Genomic DNA, 20977 nt, shown 5'->3' with positions numbered 1-20977 from the left:
TCTAATTTACATGAATAATATAATTTTCTAATCATGAAAAATTTACCGCTATTCATAACGCTAAAGTGAGTTTTTTGTGGTTAAACAGTTCGCCTGCTTCGTGAGGAATTGCAGTTGTTACAGGAACAGGGCTCCTATGTTGGAGAGGTAGTTAAGCCGATGGACAAGAAAAAAGTATTGGTGAAGGTTCATCCTGAGGGCAAGTTTGTTGTTGATCTGGATAAGAACATAGACATCAACCAGGTCACGGCCAATGCTAGAGTGGCACTCCGTAATGATTCTTATACTCTGCATAAAATTCTACCCAATAAGGTATATATTTTGAACTTACATCTAAGTTTCATATTATGTGACTGTGTCCTTTACCCCCCTCGTATAAATCCAAGTCACAGGCATTGCTTTTTCTTAGGTACATTGTCATAAATATTTTTTACAATTGTCTTACATATGTTCTGGAATTTTTTTTTAAGTATTGGCTGTATGTATATCCTTCATGTCAGTTAGTCATTTTTAATGTGTATCTGATGACTGAGATAACCATCCCCACTAGGTTGATCCATTGGTGAGTCTCATGATGGTAGAGAAGGTACCCGATTCAACCTATGAAATGGTTGGTGGCCTTGACAAGCAAATCAAGGAGATCAAAGAAGTTATAGAACTACCCGTCAAACATCCAGAGCTTTTTGATGCCCTTGGAATTGCACAACCTAAGGGTGTGTTACTATATGGACCTCCAGGGACAGGTAAGTTAGTAATCATTTCTTTATTTACTTATTTATTAAAATATAAATTGAAAATCAAGTTTTGACTCGAGTTGTAAAGATGTCGGATAACATGGCTTCAACTTGCAAATAATTATATATCCAAAGAAAAGTCGGTGAAAATGCATGGTTAATGAGAGGTCCGATCATGCCCACTGAAGGAAAATAAAATGGTTTGTACAAGTGCCCTCACTGTAAGTCTGGATACCACAAAAAAATTATGCCTTAATAAGCCCTCTTGTAGTTTTAGAACATTTCAAACACAGTAAAACATTTCTAAAATATAAATGGATTGTTTTAATCTTTACTGTTAAAAGAGCATGTTTAGTAAAATAGGAACAAAAGATGTTGCGATTGAAATTATGCAATGAGCTGACACCCTTGATTTCAACAAATTCCCATCTGAGACCCCATTTGATTTTTTCTAAAAAATACAAATTTTGGATTAGACCTATCCAGTGGATGGATATTATCTGTTAAAAGGAATTCTTGGTGGAAGTCCAAATTTTGTAGGGTGTTGTATACAGTACTATTCAGTATGTTGATTTAACTGGTTAAACTTATGACAATCTCTCAGCCACAGAAAATTCTAAGTACTTGTGAATATTATGTGGAAAAATTATCTTTATACAAGAACTACATATTTATTAGCACAACCTATGATGAAGTGTTAAGATTTTATAAGTCACTAGTCATCCATTAATCATCTCCCAAAAAGGTCTAGTTTCCATCGTGGCAGAGGAATGTGTACTAAATACATTGTACTGTATTGTACTACCAAAATTATAAACAAAAATGAACAAACAAATTATATAATATGCTAATTAGATTACCAAAAATGGCAAAATATTGTATTCAAAATTTTCTGCAGATGTTTCATCCAACAAGTGAAATGCTCATTTAACAGTTCAGTACTGTAAAATACTGTACTAGTGTAGGGATAAACTTTAGAAACTCATTATTCTTAATATTATTCTCAATAATGCTCAATCATACATGGTTTCAGGTAAAACTCTGCTTGCCCGAGCAGTAGCCCACCACACAGACTGTACATTCATCCGTGTCTCGGGCTCAGAGCTGGTTCAGAAGTTTATTGGTGAAGGTTCAAGAATGGTTAGGGAATTGTTTGTGATGGCCCGTGAGCATGCCCCCTCCATTATCTTTATGGATGAAATTGACTCTATTGGATCTTCACGCATCGAGTCTGGCAGTGGTGGTGATTCTGAAGTACAGCGAACAATGTTGGAATTGCTTAACCAGTTAGATGGCTTTGAGGCTACAAAGAACATCAAGGTATGAATGAATGGTATAATTAGCAAATATGAGTTCATTAGCTATGGTCTGTAACAGTCCCAGAAATTATATTTTTAATAATTTATTTAATCATTGTTGTTTTTCTTAGGTAATCCATGTGCAATGTGTTAAACATTTTTTTTATTTATATATGAAAATCCTTTGAATTACAGTATACCATTGTTAATTATAATCCTTTCAAGAGCAAAATATGGTAGCTTTGACTGTAGAAATAAATGCCTCTAGTTGATCTCAAGTGTTAATGTTATATGATTTGCTTATCAATATAATTTATGTAAATCATCGATCACATTTGTTTCAAAACAGGTGATTATGGCCACAAATCGCATTGATATATTGGATCCTGCCCTCTTACGCCCTGGACGCATTGACCGAAAGATTGAATTCCCTGCTCCAAATGAAGAAGCCAGGCTAGACATTCTCAAGGTTAGTTTATTCATTCGCCTGAAGCTAAATACCAGTACTGTACATTAGTGGTAGTGGCATTTCTTACATCTTGTTTGTACATGTGAGTGTAGAAATGTCTGCTCCAGAAAGTTTGGATTGTCTATAAAGCCAGGGAGGAACTTGTCAGGGTTTGAAAAACCAGTATTAATGAGACGGTACCAGAGATTATCTGTTCTTTATAGATTGCTTATCTTTTCTTTGAAACAGAACATACAGCATTGCAGTTAATCAAAAGTACAGTAATATTAATAAATATATATACTGTAATGTATAATATTGTCTTACCTTGTTTATGAACCTTTCAGATTCATTCTCGTAAGATGAACCTCACGAGAGGAATAAACTTGCGTAAGATTGCAGAGATGATGCCTGGAGCATCAGGAGCCGAGGTGAAGGGTGTGTGTACAGAGGCCGGAATGTATGCTTTGCGAGAGCGTCGTGTTCATGTTACTCAAGAAGACTTTGAGATGGCTGTTGCCAAAGTGATGCAGAAAGATAGTGAAAAGAATATGTCTATCAAAAAGCTGTGGAAGTAGGAGGAATTTTTCCACTCGTTGATATATAAACCATTTGAATTTAATTGTACTATACCATGAACTCCAGGATGCTAGGGAAAGTGCATCCGAGTTATTTATTATTGTATATTTTATCACAGCTATGTAGTTACTTTTGTGCTTTATATTTTAATTTGTTTTTCTTTTCGTGTGTAACTTTGAATTTAACTGTTACTTTATATGGCTGCGACTGATTTAATTAGGTCTTTAGAAAATAAAGTTTTGATAAACTATGCTGCTTTTTTACCTTTTTTCTATATAAGCTATTTACTATAATCTGTATGTAGATGACAAAAATGTATACAGTACAATATAGTAACTACTTGCTAGTCTTACGTTATCTTTGAGCATGATATATGAGCATATTGAATCTGTTCAAAAGTGCATACAGCAGTTGGATTTTTGGCTTTGGGGTTTTGAACAATTTTAAATTTTAAAGAGCAGGTTTAAGATATTCTGGATCTCATTTTGAAGCTAATGGAGTTGAAAGTCATGGTAGTGATTACAGTGGTAGTGAAAGTAGTATAGACGTGGACAAACTCTAAACCTCCATGAATCTAGATCTTTTCTTCTTTTTGCTTGTGAATATAGTTATGATGATTACCTTTGCTGAATATAACACACAATCACAATAGCGTGATACATCAAATGAACAAATCCACAAGGGTTGTGGCGCAATCGACTGAGGAGCACCTGGGATCATCCTGGACGTAGGTTCGAACCCTCATCACGGCCCTTGTGGATTTGTTAATTTAATCAAGTTCAATAATAGAGTAGAAATGCTCGCAATGTATTTCCCTAAGAGATATGTACTGAACAAAATATGTACAACAATGCAGGTTCTTCATGGTCTAGGACACTATCTGCATTGGACAGACTATCAATTTTATATTTGTTTTTCAAGCTATTGTATAATAGTACTGTGTTGTTATTACCAAGTAAATTTATACAAAATAGTCAAAACGTTCTTATAATTTTACCTTAAAAAAAAACAGTATCATTCCTACAGAAGTACAGTTAATAAGATAAATAAGATATACAAACTGTACTTTTAAGAACAGCACCTTAAAAGATAATGTTACAGTACTAACAAACTTGCATTCATGTCGGATGGTTGAGTCTTGCTTGCCAATATTATTCCTCAAAGGGCAAGAATTATAAAAGAATATTAAATAAAATAGAGGTCATCTGTACTATAAATAAAATTTTATTTTACGTACACCAAATACAAAAGTTCTTAAATAAAAATTTGTCAAACTTTTTTTTTGTTTGCACAAGAAATCCGAGACTATAACCTTGTCCAATAAAAATAAATGAATAAAATTTGGTTCAGTTCCTCCTCCTCCTAACTCTGGATATTCTCCAAGCATTGGGTTCTTCATACTTATTATACAAGGGCTCAAGTCTCTGGTTCTTCTTGTACTTGCTGAGCTTGGTTGGATCGCCTTGCTTAAAGAAGGATGGGGCAAACTCTACCAACCACTTGGGATCTATTGTTGTTACCTCACGCATGTACTCCTTCGTTGTCTGCACCAGTTCATGATACACTACCCTGAAGCAAAAATATATAAATGACAGTAACCATTGTAAACAAATTTAAATACAGTATCTGCAAATCAACAATGATGCATTTAAGTACAAAATCTATTTCAGGTAATACACTAACTGGTTCCATATCACTTTGCTATAGAATATATAGTAGTTCTAATATTGCTCACATAGACATCAAATAATACTATATGGCATATTTTAAACTTGACCTAATAATGTGAAGAGTTAATTCCAATAACAATGCTTTTGTACAGAACTTATGGTCATTAAGAATTATTCATTACTAACCCTTAACATTAGTCAATATTTCAGTATTCAAAACTACACTGTAAATATTCTTTACCATTTATGATAAATAATGAATTGATTTATGCAATGGCATAAATCCTTCATTAACACAATGTTTTACTGTACTTACCATTCTGGTTGTCTATTAAAGAGGGCTGACGAAGGGTGAATATAGACTACCTGGGAGTCTACAAGTGTTCTGTAGCCCTCCTGAGGATCCTTCTTTGCTGCATTTCGAAAGAACCCGGAGCAAATTGCTTTCTGGGCTCTAGCCACGTTCTTGCCACATGACACAACATCCAGTTTATGTCTTTAAAAATAAAACAAAGAATTAGACAAGTTTTTAATAAAATACCCCAGTATATTTTTTGGAGTAAATACTCCCTCTGTATTAAACTAATACATTTTCTTCTAAAAGATAAATAGTATAAATATATATACAGTATATATTTTTTTAGTACAGCCTTGAAATCCTGTTGTCAAATCATCATACATGTTGACCAGACCACACACTAGAAGGTGAAGGGACGACGACGTTTCGGTCCGTCCTGGACCATTCTCATCATTACATGTTGTTTAGTTAGGCCTAACCTTGTCATATCGTGTAAGTAAGATACAGATATTAAAATGAACTCCAGGAGAACTGAGTCTGTTAGAGGCTTTATGTCTATTCCACTGGAAAAGTTTCAGGATTTGCCCCTTAATAAAGAGAAGAAGAACAATAAATCAAATATGAAACAGAAATAAGGATTTATATGTTCTCTAGTTTGGAAGCCCAAACCCAATATGAGAACCAACCTGGGTACTCTGTCTATGACTTTGATGTATCCTCAGCAAAAAAAAAAAAAGAAACTGGTCAACCTCCACCAGAGCTAGGAACTACAAGGCAACCTCTCACCAAAGAAGAAACTATGAGGTGGTGATATAGGATCCACCTCGCCCTACTGCAAATTAAAATTCAGGTTGTCCCACCCCGAGGATGAAGAAGTGAATGTGCCCCTTGCTTAAGTCTTGGAAAGCCTGTGAATGCCCCTAGAACCAATAAGCCTTCTCCGACCCCAATACATGCCTCTCTGAAATGCAAGACAATCTTACAGATGTAAGGAAGAATTGAACCCACTTGTTTATTGGCAGGAGCCAGAACCCCAGGCACAGCAGAAGTACCCATCAAAGGAACACCAGTTCAGCATTTCTGGTCCTGAAGATTAAACTTGTAAATTACAATCTGAATAAATTAAATGTAAATTACAATCTGAATAATAATGAATGAATATTAACAATCTACATTGACAGTGTCTTTGTCAAGGCAGATTGAACTCTGTAAGGAATAGAAGACTGGGAATTGTGATCCCAGCAAAAATATTTTTCAGCTTCAGCACTCAAAATTAGCAACAGCCATGTAGGCAGCACACGATAAGGTTAAAATAGGGTGACCACCCAAACCCTACACATGTTGCAAGCTCATGGCTGAAATGAATTCTAAACCGAATAAGGTAAACTGCAGAAACAAACCGGTATGGCCTTCAGAATTAATAGAACTGTCAGGCATCCCTCATTGCTGAATCAGGAAGTGCTGTTTATCACCAAGGTGCTTCATTACATTACCAAAGGCCAGATCTCTGCACAAGATCTAACAAGACATGGCAGGTCACCAGTCCTTTTAACCCTGATTGCAATCAAGAGTTAGAAGCCTGGAGCCATGGCACAAGTTCTTGGCAACCTAATACTGTAGCCACCCTACAGACAGTGAAGACTAGCAGCAATTGTAACACAAAATTTTCCAACCAGCAAAGGCAGGACTTTGGTCCATAGAATGGTCCATGACCACACACTGGTGAAGTAATATTTGAATGAAAATAGAAAAATAAATATCTAAGCTTTCAAGGACTAGAAAACTGTGTTAAGAGATAGTATGGGCTCAAACAGCAAAGCTACTATTGTACACCTGCACCTTTTTATGAAAAAGAAGTTGGAAATCAATTGGGGCATTCAGTTCTCTAAATAATACACCCTCAAACTGCCCATTAACTGAGCCAGAGCACAAGAATGAAAGATTTCTAAATAGAAAAAATAGGTCAAACAAAATAACCACAAATAAATCAACCATTAAATTTAATTAAACTTAAATACAGTAAATTAAATAATTAAAATTCAGCCCAGGTGAATAGAAGGTCAAACATAACTGAAAATCTACACAGGGAATATCAGCATGGAAATACTGTATGTTTGATGGCTGGTGTGTGGGTACTATGAGGTGTGAGTGGCAAAGGTAGGCCAATTGGTGGTTATTGAGAACACTACCTTGGTGGTCACTTGCAGTGTCAAGGGAGGGTTTAAAAGGCATTGAGTATATAAATGACTTGTTGTAAGTCATTATGTGTTGGATTAAATGGTCTCTAATCTGAATAATAATTGAAACCACTCCAGGAAGAAATTGTTGTGGGTGCTGCATTGAAGACCTCTCGAGCCACACGACATGCACGAGTTTAGCCACCTTCGCCTAATGCTACTGTATGTCTAGCAGAATGGCAATGGTGGGTCGCTCGCGCACCGGATCCCGAGATGCAACTTTCTCGTGCCACATGACATGCGCGAGGTTTGGAGATTTAAATTAATGACTCTACAGAGAAACTCGAGAAATTCACTGTGGCACCAGTGCCAGTACGTTGTCCTGCCTGAACATACACAATCCTGTCCAATGAAAGCAGCAAAACCTTAACTAAAGACAGCAGCAGCTGGGAAGGGAACTATCAGGAGAATGCACCAAGCAATTAAGACTATTTAGCCTTGGAAGGTATTAAGATAAAGATTTGGGATGGGACAGGGAAAGGAATGGTGGAACCACTTAGACGGTGGGGAATTGAATGCCGACCTGCATGAAGCGAGGCCATCACTCTACCATCTAGCCAAAGTGGTTGGGCTAAAAAGCAGAAGATAACTAAAAAAAAAATACAAAATTAATCAGGTGAAAACCAAAAGGTATCCATACCAGGGATACCAATTAATCATCACAATGCAAAATAGCAAGAGAAGAGCATAATGTGTACATATATAAATAATACTGAGTAGAGCAATATACAGTAATACCAGACACCTAGTGAGAGCAAATTAATTATCTAAAAATACTCACCTGTCCATAATACCAAGTAATTGCTTTCTAACATCTTGAGCTCTTTTGAGTGTACGCATCTGAACAAAGTTTTCATAGCACCAAGCATTGGAGAATTTGTTGTTTTTCCAAGAGTTGTACACTGCAAGAAGTGTAAGATGATCTCCCTCAGCTTGGTTGAATTTGGCTTTCTTCTGGTCAGCTAAAGCTTGTTTTTCTTTAGGTCTGTAAAATAAATCATTAATGTCATCAGTATCAACATGTCAATAAAATGTAAGTTGTCTATTAAATCACAAAAAATTTTACATAAAATATTCTGATCAAAAAGAATAATAAGGAATTAAGCAGTTGCTTTCAAAGCCAATGCCTGGGTTCATTCCTGAAACAATTCTGTTGATTATTTAATTGTTGGTCAGGATAATTTTGGATGTGTGTAGAAATTATGTGATCTTTAATGAAGCCGTGTTTGGAATTGTCAGCACCTTGAAATAAATGTGGTCATCTTGCCTACATGCTGAGATTGTCGAGGCTTACAGTCCCCAAATGGGCATGTAAAGGCTTGAGGACATTTATATTTTTCATGAAGACTTAGACCACCAACTTAATAATGAACTCTCCCAATGCCAAATAAAGTATCTTGAAAGAGACAAATGTCATCTATGTCTTCTACACTAACTTCAGGACTGTCAACCCCAATGATTTCAATATATAGGCAAGATGACAACATCTATTTTAGGGTGCCTGACAATGCACAAACACTAAGGCTGTATCAGAGATCACATCATTTTGACACAACCAGATGAAATTATTCATTTTGCATATGCAACATAGCATAACAACAAAAAGAAAATTCCTTACAACCTAAGGACATTGCAAAAACACAACAAATAGTGACAGGACAATATCTTTAAGCCATAATATACCTTCTATTAGGTATATGTTATTAAGAAACAATAAGTTTGACAAAAAAATTAAAGCTATACAGTATGTATCAAAACCATTTTATCCTACATCTAAATATTTGATTAACCTTACTTTATTAATACCAAAATGACTAAGAAAGTGCACAGGAAACCTCACAAGCATAAATTACTTACCGATAAAATACATTTTGCACAGATAACATGGAAACAATTGTGAGGATTTCATCTGAACACTGTAAGTGTACTGACATAATCAGCATCTTTGAAAGGTTGGGATCAAGAGGAAATTCAGCCATTCTTCTACCCAGTCGGGTTAGCAAACCCTCGTCATCCAATGCACTGAAAGAAAATTAATACATGTTAGAACATCGCTTGGGTTCAGAATTTTATAGTGTCTTCTCCTTCCCATTAATACCCCAGAAGAGGTGACTTGAAAAGATTTCCTTTGCATCAAAGAAGTCTGGGAGTGAACACTCTTCTGAACAGAGCTAGACATTGTATAGGGACATTGTATAGGGACTAAGTAGTTTAAACTCAGAAATAAAAATCATATTAATCTTCAAAACCTTAACATTACATCTCTATTCCTAAACTTGAAAACAGTAGTTCAGGTAATGAACTACAGAATTTAACTTTCCATAAATTAGCTTACCTAAGAGAGTGAAGAGTCTCGAGAGCCATGACCATGGCATCTGTTGGTGGAGGATCCATAAAGTCAAAACCCAGCAGGTCATTGATCCCCATTGCTTTTAACTGCAGTACAGTTGCAGCTAGATTGGTCCGCTGAATCTCTGGTACACTTGTTGGCAACATTTCATCTCTGTGTAGGACAAGTAGATTAACCAGTGTCAAACTTACAACAAAAAATAAATTAGTGGCTCTTCTAATTCAAGAGCATTAGATAGGTGGCCATAATGTGAATTAACCCCTAGGCTGCACCATATAGTCCCAGCCATGTTGCACTGTACAACCTGTCTTGACACAGTACTTTAATACTTTAAGTCTTTCCAACATGTGCAAGGGTGGAAACAGATATTATCATATTTATTGATACCCCCATGACCAACAGAGGTCTCCAGTTCCAAAATGCCATAGAGAAAAACCATCCCATTCCATTTCAGTGACCCCAGTGACTCGTTTAAGTCGAAAATGAATGTGCATCAAACTCCCATGGGCCCCACACTCCTCAGTAGTTAAGAATGGAGGAAACAAGTCTGTATTTTCTAAATTTTGGAGAATGTCAGTGACAAAAGTGATATGAATAAAGATGAGAACTACTCCCTTTCAGACAATTGTAAATATATAGATGTAGTAAGTAAATATATAGATGTAGTAAGACATAATGATAGCAGTGACGGTGAGAATTGTCAGGGAAGGGTGGTGTGGCGAGTCATGAGAATATGGACCATGTGGAAAGCTCAACACCATATCACAATACCGATGGTGAGGGTGAGGGGGAGGATGGTGGAAGTGATGGTAGTGGCAGGGATGATAAGGACAGTAGTGGAGATGGTGATACAAGAGTAGGAATGATGGTGGCAAGGACGGTAATGGTGGAAATAGTAATGGGAAAGCTAGTGGTAACAGTGATTAGATATGGTGGCAATGATGGTTATGATATGTGTGCGAACATGACATGACAATCACAGAAGTGGAAATGAAACACGATGCAAGAAATATGAAGTATTGTACTGATGTGATGGTGGTGATAGTCATAGTGATGTGTGCCTCAACCTCACATAATGACTACAGACACAGCACAAGAATAATATTTTGTTTTTATATCACATCAATCCCTAATAGGTTCAATGAATATTTTTTGTTATAACTTGATAATTTGACTATATTTTGCATGAGAAACATGAAAACCCCACCCATGTATATAAATTAGGATAGCAATAAAATATTTCTTATATTTAAATTTAAGCTTGTGGAAGATGGCACATCTGAAATGCCCACAGCCCAGGTGGATATCGATTATTATTATTTTTTAGGGAACATGAGAGAAAATGCAACCCCAGGTACATATATATAGGTTAATAGTTTATAAAGGAAATCTGGCCCTCTTTAGGGAAAAATTAATGAACACTGCTGTCTCAATTACCTGTAAGCACGTTCAGTGTAAAGTCTATAGGTTTTTCCAGGGCCTGTCCGTCCAGCACGACCTGCTCGCTGCTTAGCTCCAGCCTGGGAAACTGGTGTGACCATCAGTGAGTCCATACCAGTCTTGGGGTTGTATACTTTTTGTTTTACAAAACCTGAAAAAGTTTTTCAAAGGTGAGATTCAATAATTTTAATATATTTAAATGTTAATTGGATTTTATAAGTTCGTACATAAAGTATAGCTCAGCAAGCCAAGAAAGTAAGAAAATATTAACAAAAAATTTCTACTAGGTTTTATTAATGTACTATATTTAGCATAGTTAAGTAGTACTTTATATTCAGTATATTCAGTATTTAGCATAGTTAAGTAATACTTGATATTCAGTAATTTCTAATTTCAGCATTTAAAAAAACATTCAGAAATTATCAACATACCTGGATCTACCACATAATAGATGCCATCAATCGTGAGAGATGTCTCAGCAATGTTGGTGGCAATTACAACCTTTCGTGATCCTGGTGGTGCTGGTTCAAATATTCTTGTTTGCATTTCAGAGGGCAATGCTGAATATACAGGTAAAATAATAAGCTCTGGTACATCGCTTCCAAGGGCTTTCATGCGTTCGTACAAAAGTTCACACGCAGTGTCAATCTCCTCTTGACCAGTGAGAAAGACAAGTACATCTCCTGGCGGTTCAGCAAGATGAATCTGCATTACAGTTATAAGAGCTGCATCAAGATAATCTGTTTCTGGTTCCCTTGTGTATAATATTTCTACCGGGAATGTTCTACCAGGAATTGTGAAGATTGGGGCTTGGTTGAAGTACTCCGAGAACTTAACAGCATCTAAGGTGGCCGAGGTGACTATAAGTTTAAGTTCAGGTCTTTTATCCACCGCTTGCTTCAAAAGACCAAACAAAACATCTGTATGAATAGTCCTTTCATGAGCTTCATCCAACATGATGCAAGCATAGCATGACATATCTGGGTCAATAAGGCATTCTCTTAGTAACATACCATCAGTCATGTATTTGATAACTGTCTCTGAGCTTGTGCAATCCTCAAAACGAATGGTATAACCAACTTCCTGTCCCAGTCTACACCCAAATTCTTCAGAGACTCTCTTAGCAACTGACATGGCTGCCACTCTTCTTGGCTGGGTGCATCCAATTTTTCCTTTAGCAGTAAAACCTGCCTCTGCGAGGTACTGAGTCATCTGTGTTGTCTTGCCAGAGCCTGTTTCACCAACAACAATGAGGATCTGGTTGTCATCAATGGCCTTGATAAGCTGGTCTCGTAGTTTATAAATAGGTAGACTTTGTCGTTGTTCTAAAAGTGACATATTGGTTTTCTTTCCATATGAGCCTCTAGTTCCACCTGATAAAAAGAAAAGTAACAGGTTTATATCCATATTTATAGCTAAAGCATAACTATTATATTACTATTACAAGCACTATATATATGCCTCTGGTGCTTTTCACAGAGTAATTATGTTAAAACAATAATAATGCCCTTGTCTCCTTGAGTGAAGATAAGGGCATTAACTCCCACTGCTGCACTTATAACTTATATAATCTTACTTGCGCTCCAACTCTAATATTGAACTAGTCCAGTAATTCTCACTCATGATTTAACATTAGAAACCCTGTACATGAGTGGAACAAGTATACAAGACCAACTGGCTAATTAACTTGTTGTAAATGTTGATCTGCACAGTGGCAGTGAACTTTACTTATCCAATCGGCAAGTCAAACTGCAGTGCTACTTTGCCAGAGTGAAGCAATGTATTACATCAAATGCATTTTTTTAAACTTTCCAGTAACTGTCTATCTCATGCATTACAATACTAATACATAACTTTATATAATATATAAAACACCATTGAGGAACTCTTACATTAATTTGAACACAAGTAATTAACATCAATTGTATGGCTGTTACATATATGGCTGTTATGTATGTTACTAATATGGCTGTTATTATAAGTGCCATTAAAGATACAAAGAGGATGTTTAACAATTAAAACTTGGTAAATTTATGACTAACCTGTAATGTGTCTCTTCCATTCTGGCACTTCCTGCTGCTGGGTGGGCAACCCACGCGACATGGCTGGGTCGTTGCGCTGAGTTTCAGGTAGAGGATCATTCCAATTTTGGCCAAGATTAGATGGCTGAGAATCCATTTCACTCTCTCTCTGAGCCATCTTTATTTCTCTACGCTCTTTCGCAAGAGCACTTTGCATCATTGCTGCTTGAGCTAGTGAGCCATCGGGGTTCTTCATGATTCGTACTGGACTCAGTTCTTCCCTCACCCTGCCATAACCCCGTAAGAACGCAGGTTCTTCTTCTACAAGTTCAATCTCCACATCTTCTTCATCATCATCTTCACCACCCATCACTCCCTGCTCCTCATCAAAGTCTGGCATTTCTGATTTACTGATGCAGCTGGCAGCCATCATCTGTTTCAGTTCCCATCTCTCGGGTGAAGAAATTCGGTTAACTCGCTTGTATGTCGCTAGATCTTCTTCATCGGTACCTATGATAAAAAATCAATATAGTTTATAATGGCAAAATACAAATTATCAAGACCACTTCTTTCCTATCAGAAGTATATAATTAAGTAGTGTATAAACATCTGAAATAGAATCAGAAATACAGTACTAGCATAAAGTTTTCCTATGCATAGAATATGAATCTGCAATATTTCTTCACAATTAATTTTTGTTTAACCTGGAATAACTGGAGGGTGGGTGGAGGGTAATCAATAGAACTATAGTATTTTTGGTTTTGAAAACACTATGAAGCCTAATTGTTTAGCAACATTTAAAGCTTTATTTCAAAAGGAATCAGCTAAGAGTTACCACTACACAGTCTGCTACTATGTAGTGGCAACTACGGCTGCTATCATACGGTAAACATTTACACACAACTACACATGATTCCACATCTGTAGCTGTGTGGCAACTGTGTGTCAAGATACCATAACAATACATAACCATTATCAGTGCATGATGTTATAATTTAATTAATTTTACCATTAGGCATTGAGATTTACTTAAATCAACAAGTAAATAAAGGCAGCACCATTTAACATTTAGACTCCTTCCCAGTCTAGTCCTTTAACGAACACCGAGTCAACTAAAGAACCAAAGATACAGTCTACACTATAGCACAACCAATTATATCAACACAGTCTTCACAACACATTATTACAATGACTACTCCAACAATTTGCAGCTAAGAATATACCACTTACTTAGTTAATTGTATCTGTTAAGTTTTATACAGTAGTTCTTTTAATTTTAAGAATCTTTTGATATTGAGGGAGTCAAATAAATCCCACACAGTTGGCCTGTTGGCAACCAAATTTAACCAGTGCTTCATTGCTCATATTAACAAAAATTATTTGTACATATTCCTCTATTCAAATATGACAAACCAAGGCAGAGGTTTTATTTATACAAAAATTAATACATATCCAAAAATAAATTGTAAATTAATGTAAAATTTGTGGCATTTGTTTCTATATTTTCATGCTGTAATACAAATACAGTATATTATATACTGCCAAAAATTTTATATTACAGAATATATAAAATATATTCTATACTGTACATCCATAAAAATATCATATCTACCTACTTCATCCATCAGACTAAAAATACACTGCATCTGTAATCAAAGCTTTACCTTTAGTCAGTTCCATGAGGGACATGGGTCTATCTGGGTTCCTCATAGCATCTTCTTCCTGGCTGTTACTACCAAGAGGAGCAACATTGGGGTTGAGGTCTTCACCCGTCCCCTGGTCAACATCCTTCATAGACAGTGACGTCTTCTGACCGGTAAACGACAACACCTTGACCTGTATGCACATAACGCACCATTAACAAAACACCAGATGAGGAAAAGCTCAGTCACTGCAAAGTGCAATAACCATAGCCTCAAACAACAGATTAAGAGATGAACTGTGTTACTAAAATTACTGAAATGGATTACTGTTACTGAAATGCTATTCATTTTCAAATAATGCAGAATATTACATTTATTAGTCTTGAAAACAGATTTGTTTAAACCTTCTTCCACAGCAATTTAAGTTACATTTCATCAAAAGTTTGAAGTTTTACACTATTTTATGCCAAATATTATTGTTAATGCAAATGATAGAACATGCTTTTATGCCCATTTATTTATATTATAAAAAAGTAATTCATGGTAGGGTTCGGTACTGAAATTTAATGCTGAAAAAATGAGAGATATTAAGAAAATAATTGAATTTCTCTATGTAATTTAATAGGGGTACCACCTCACTCAGTGAGATTCCATCAGGTTCTAATGTATGTATGCATGTATAATGTAGTTATTTTATTAATCTATTTTTAGCACCAAATTTCTGTAAAGAACACTGCCATGAATTACTTCCTCTTTACAATATTTTAGCAACTAGGATACAGACTGTTAAAAATACACTGGTACAAATCTTAATAACAAACCTTGACTTTTTGTCCCCGCATAACGACATCAGACACGTTAGTAACACGACCCTCCTGTCGCAGCTGTGAAATATGTACGAGACCCTCAAGCCGGCGCCGTAGGCCTTCTAGCTGCACAAAGCAGCCAAAGTTCAAGATGTTTGTTACTTTACCCTCATATACCTGAAAATAAGTTAGAAAATATAAATTATTAAATGGGTAATGGCAAATTATAAAACTCATAACACACCAATGCCGAAAGATTTGGTATACAGTACCATACACAAACTCCTCCATAAATCAGACTACAGTATAACCACTACTCTTCAGTCCTACAAAGTCCATTGTAATGTCATCTATTTCAAAAGTCCATGAAAAGTCCTCCAAAGTGAGGCCGTCTGAAATACTGCCTCACCTTTAGTTTTTTACTAGATCACTAAACTGCACTAAGCTTTCATAAATTTTAGTTGCAGCTCAATAGTCATTTTCCTTACATGAAGGGCTGAAAGTTACTCCATATACAGTAGTAATAATCACCAACATTCTTCTACATAAAGGTATTAAAATTCATGGCATATCCATTTGAGTTAAGTAATTTGGAATAATTTTAAAACCTGATCAATGATTGGTTGGCCAACAATGAAAACTGCCAACCTACAAGAATAACTGAAATACAGTATCCCAGTGAAATTTGAAAAACAGGGATCACACCAACAACAAAGTTTGGAACAGTAAGGGACCAAACAACATCTTGAAGAAACAAGGTTTTGATACACCTTATTTGGATCAATGGATCCAATAAAGTTATATATTATTATGATTCAAAATAAAGTTATACTTTATTCTGTGATACTGCACTTTGCTAACATTTATATATGAATTTTTTAAAACTTAAAAAATAAGAGACAGCTTACCTTACCAACTACAGGATTTTCATCAGGAGGACGATTGATAAACACCTCCCTATTGCCCATTCGATTCCTATTTAGATCTTTTTCCCGACTCTTGCTCCTGCTGTGCCTGCTGTGTTTATCTCGGCCTCGAGACCTACTCCGTTCTCTTCTCTCTCGATCCTTCCTGTCATAGTGCCTCTCTCGATTATTGTCTCTTTCATAATCGTTAGCTTTTCTGTCCCTATCTCGACTATGACTACGATTTCTTCTCTCTCTCTCCCTACTCTGACTGCGATGTCTTCTCTCTTTCTCCCTGCTCTGACTGCGATGTCTTCTCTCTCTTTCTCGGCTGTGACTTCGATCTCTTCGATTTTTATGCCTTTCTTGACTTCTTGATTTTTTTTGTTCTCTATCGCATTTTTCTTTCTCTTTGCTGTCACTACAATTTCTCTTTCTGTCTCTGGACCTTGACCTCCTCTTTTTGTCTCTGCTCCTACTTCTGCTTCTTGACACTTCATTTTGCTTCGATGGAGCATGAGACTCTAGAAAGGCCATGAGATCATCTACCTCTCTTTCAGGTTCCCTTTTCACTTTTTTGTCTGGCTTTTCTCTATCTTTTTCACAATCTTTGTCCCTTTTCTTCCTTTTCTCCTTCCTTTTCTCCCAGTCCTTCTCTTTATCTTTGCTTGTGTCTACTTCAGGAACCTCTTCTTTCATTTTTATTTCAGGTTTAAGTTCATTATCCAGCATATGAATAACCTTTGGATCATTTGGCAAAGCTAAGAAAGGCAGTAGTGCTCTTTTCTTGTCTTTCTCAGTTGAAGGCTTGTTTATTTCTTCTTTTATATTATCATTACATGAAATTGCTGTTAGGGAAGGCATCATGTGCTGGATCAGTCGCCACAGGCTTTCAACAAATGAGTCCTGGAAACAAAGATATGCAATGATATTTACAGTTAATAATGTTACATTTAAAAACTTAAGCTTTACTTTTAAATGGCTATTAGTTCTCCGCTAACTCTTACACGTAAGTTGCTTAAATGTTTTGAATCATGAAATTGAACACCCAAAAGAGTCAGAGATACATTATTATGATACACATGTGGCAGTACGTGTTTATCTGTGATGGTATATACTGTATATTGTACTGTGAATGATATAATAAATAAATGAGTGATATTTTATTTTTATATACTCCCATTCCCCCCCCCCTAACCTATACAATATATTATTACACACTGAAGATACACAAAGTCATTTTGTTAATACAGTACTGAAATAAATTGTCAATATAGGATATTATAAGGTAATAGAAGAGTTGCTGTTTATGAGCATATATATGACAACTATCTAATATATTTCAAAGAAAAACTTAAAAATGCTGCAAAAGAGCTTAGTTTTCATATATAAAAAAAAGAATAAAAATACAGTACAGTAATTTGGGTGGAATGATGCCTTAAAATGGTAACAGAAATAAATTGCATTCTACTTTACCGCAAACTGGTCACCTCCATTCTCCTCCAGTTCCTTCTTGAACTTGTCAAGACGTTTACTTTTCTCAGCAAGAGAAATGATGAATTCCGCTGCAATGATTTAAAGCCATTAAAACTCACAATGAGCATTACATATATGTTATACTACATATGTAAATAATTACTCTGTGCCTTTAAGAATGATAAGGAATTTTTTCATTTATCATTTATCAGTCATCTGAAAATCGATGAATGGTTGTGAACAACATGAGAATTTTCCTAAAGGTTATATATACAGTAGTGGTATATGTAAATTAGCTAGAACTTCGAAATAAATTTACAGGATATAGATTATTCTTACTTCTTCAAAGTACATTAACTTTGTAGATTATAGAAGATTAATCTACACATAATTTGAGAAAGTATGGCCTGCATATCATAAATATGCAATAGGAAGATCAATATGCATTTTATGCACACCCATTGTTTGCATCATGCATCATTCTTTAACCTACTCACTCTCTTTCCTATCATCTCACTCTTTCCTTATAATTTTACTTTCTCTTCCACTATTTTTCCATTAACGATTTCATAATGGGACTAACATCAATTCTTTTATTTTCTATTTAGATGTGTTCATTGAGTGTCTGATTTTTAGCCAGATTATTGTGACTTATTGTCTGTACAGTACAACCTCGATTCAGCAACCATATGGGACCACCTTGCGATGATTTGATGATTTTGGAGCCCAATGTCCCTGTGGGCCCGGTCCTCAACCAAACCCAATTAATTGCAGCAAGAGATTCATTGCAACAGGAGATCCCTCCAGGATGCCTTGTAATTTCACTTTGCAAAATTTTAATTTCAACCTATAACATCTAGCTCATTTCTCATGTCCCCAGCCTCAATAGTCAAAATAGTGATTAGAATTATATTACCAGAGTTCTATTATTTATTCTATGTTCTATTATTTCCTGAGTTCATTGAGCAAAATTTTAATTTCAACCTGTCATATGAAGGATAACTACCAAGAGAACCTGCCTGTAAAGAGACATAACTACATCTAGCACATTTCCTACGCCAAGCCTTGAAACCTCATTTTCAAAAAGTAGCCATTCTGTATTTGTGAACAAAAACTGGGCCGTCTCAAAAATAAAATGAACCACAGAATTTGTTTTTTAACTTACTACAGGTATTTCTTCTAATGTTGTGCCCATCTATGAAAATCCTTAGAAAACCATGATTGGAGCCATATTAAGTTGCCTTTTGCCCAACAAAAAAAATTAAAAAACACCCAATGAAAAATTCCAAAAGGACCAACAAAAAAAATCTAAAACGCCCAACAAAAATCATTAAAACATGATTGAAACCGTATTAGGAGTTATCATTCATTCATAATATTTCCCATGCTCTATGGGGTGATTTCACTGAGCAAAATTATAATTTCGACCTGTCATATAAAGGCCAACAACCAAGAGAACCTGTATGTAAAGAGACTTCCTCTTGAGGTTATCTTGAGATGATTTTGGGGCTTGATGTCCCCGCGGCCCGGTCCTCAACCAGGCCTCCTTTTTGTTACACACCCCCAGGAAGCAGCCCGTAGCAGCTGTCTAACTCCCAGGTACCTATTTACTGCCAGGTAACAGTGACATCAGGGCGAAAGAAACTTTTTGCCCATTTGTTTTCGCCTCCACCGGGGATCGAACCCGGAACCTCAGGACTACGAATCCAAGGTGCTGTCCACTCAGCTCTCAGGCGCCCATGCGACTTAACCATATCTAGCAAAGTTCCCACACCAAAGCCTCGAAATCTTTTCAAAGGAAAAAGGGCCCATATTTTACTGAACAAAAACCTCTGCAACTGAAAAGCAGAGAATTTGATTTTAAATACTCTCAGTGGCTTTCCCACGGCCCCAACAATTTTTTGTAATGATGCTATTTTTGTAATCTGTGAAGACGGTCCCAACTTCCAAACCAAATCCACACATCCCCAGCGTTAGTGAAATCTTGTTTGTTGAATTGTACGAGTCAATCTGGTGTGGAAAGTATGCATTCCAACTGCGTTCCACTGTAGTTCACTGAATCAAGGTTCCACTGTAGTTCACTGAATCAAGGTTCCACTGTAGTTCACTGAATCCAGTTCCACTGTAGTTCACTGAATCAAGGTTCCACTGTACAGTACTGTATATCATTTGCTAACTTTCATCAATAATTCATATAAATTAGCTATAAATTATAAATTTGGTCCAGGACGGACCAAAACGTCGCCGTCCCTTCATTTTCTAGTGTGTGGATTAGTTAACATACTTCAGCCACTATACTATGACTCCTCGCCTGCAGCCGGAGGAGTGTTTTACCACTGCGCCACAGGGAGTACCAATTAATTATAAATTTGTAAGCCTAGAGTATTTTTTAATAAGATCTTTCATTACTCACCCACATCCTTGTCGTTTATCCCCAAGTGGTTTTCTAATTCAACGCAGATCTTGGAAACCAGCGAGAGTCTTTCGAGTTTAGAAAGGTCTTCCATTGTGAGTTCTTTACGAGCAAATTACTGTTGGTAATTTGACGGGCGACGATGATCGAGGGCTCGGATGTACCCGACTAAATTGGTTGTGTTGATTGAGGGGCGAGGACGATCTTGGGATGTATATGTGAAGATGTGAAGGCTGCGCCCATCCTTCTCCACCACAGCCACAAGAACCAAAACAAACGCTGACGTTCTAATACAGCAGAAGGGACTCTGTAAAACATTTTCATATTACATTTACTATATTTCAAGACATAACATTGAGGATTTCAATCTAAAAAAATATAAATAGAATTTAAAAAAACATTTTAAGTTTACATAATAATGTTTTCTTCTAAATTATTGAATGTATCAGAATATTTTACTAAATATGAATGAAATTCTAAGATCGCAATACAGACCACGAACGTAATCAATTTCACGGTCTGAAAATAATTTCCCCTAATTGAATTTATTTACCTGATAAACCCTTCATGCAAACTGTATCTACTATCAAGAAGAAGTATTTAATTCACGTGCTGAGTTGATCTTTTTTTTATTATTGACTACACCTCAGCTTCCTCTC

At 36.0% G+C, this 20977-nt stretch overlaps 2 protein-coding genes across 2 annotated transcripts in view; one reads left to right on the top strand and one right to left on the bottom strand.

Annotated features, from left to right (window-relative positions):
* Positions 1–3307, top strand: part of LOC123766460 (uncharacterized) — a 37403-nt gene extending 34096 nt beyond the window's left edge. Inside the window, exons 10-14 of the mRNA XM_069308482.1 lie at positions 89–312; positions 551–743; positions 1768–2054; positions 2382–2501; positions 2828–3307. Coding sequence (XP_069164583.1) covers positions 89–312; positions 551–743; positions 1768–2054; positions 2382–2501; positions 2828–3058 — 1055 coding nt within the window. The 3' untranslated portion in view covers positions 3059–3307. The remainder of the gene's footprint in view (positions 1–88; positions 313–550; positions 744–1767; positions 2055–2381; positions 2502–2827) is intronic.
* A 960-nt stretch (positions 3308–4267) lies between these two features.
* LOC123766459 (ATP-dependent RNA helicase pea) lies at positions 4268–20617 on the bottom strand. The gene is made up of 13 exons (XM_045755578.2): positions 20319–20617; positions 17906–17994; positions 16433–17335; positions 15540–15701; positions 14740–14911; positions 13097–13585; positions 11486–12427; positions 11052–11205; positions 9600–9767; positions 9122–9286; positions 8046–8249; positions 5046–5225; positions 4268–4628 (listed from the first exon to the last, which is right to left on the bottom strand). Exons 1-13 carry the CDS (start codon positions 20410–20412, stop codon positions 4406–4408), a joined length of 3945 nt encoding a protein of 1314 aa, XP_045611534.1. The 5' UTR covers positions 20413–20617; the 3' UTR covers positions 4268–4405.
* Between the last annotated feature and the right edge of the window lie 360 nt (positions 20618–20977).

This window comes from Procambarus clarkii, chromosome 62, assembly GCF_040958095.1.
Source record: "Procambarus clarkii isolate CNS0578487 chromosome 62, FALCON_Pclarkii_2.0, whole genome shotgun sequence".
NCBI lineage: Eukaryota > Metazoa > Arthropoda > Malacostraca > Decapoda > Cambaridae > Procambarus > Procambarus clarkii.
The sequence above is the reverse complement of the archived record's forward strand: the minus strand, read 5'-3'. Positions and strand labels throughout refer to the sequence as shown.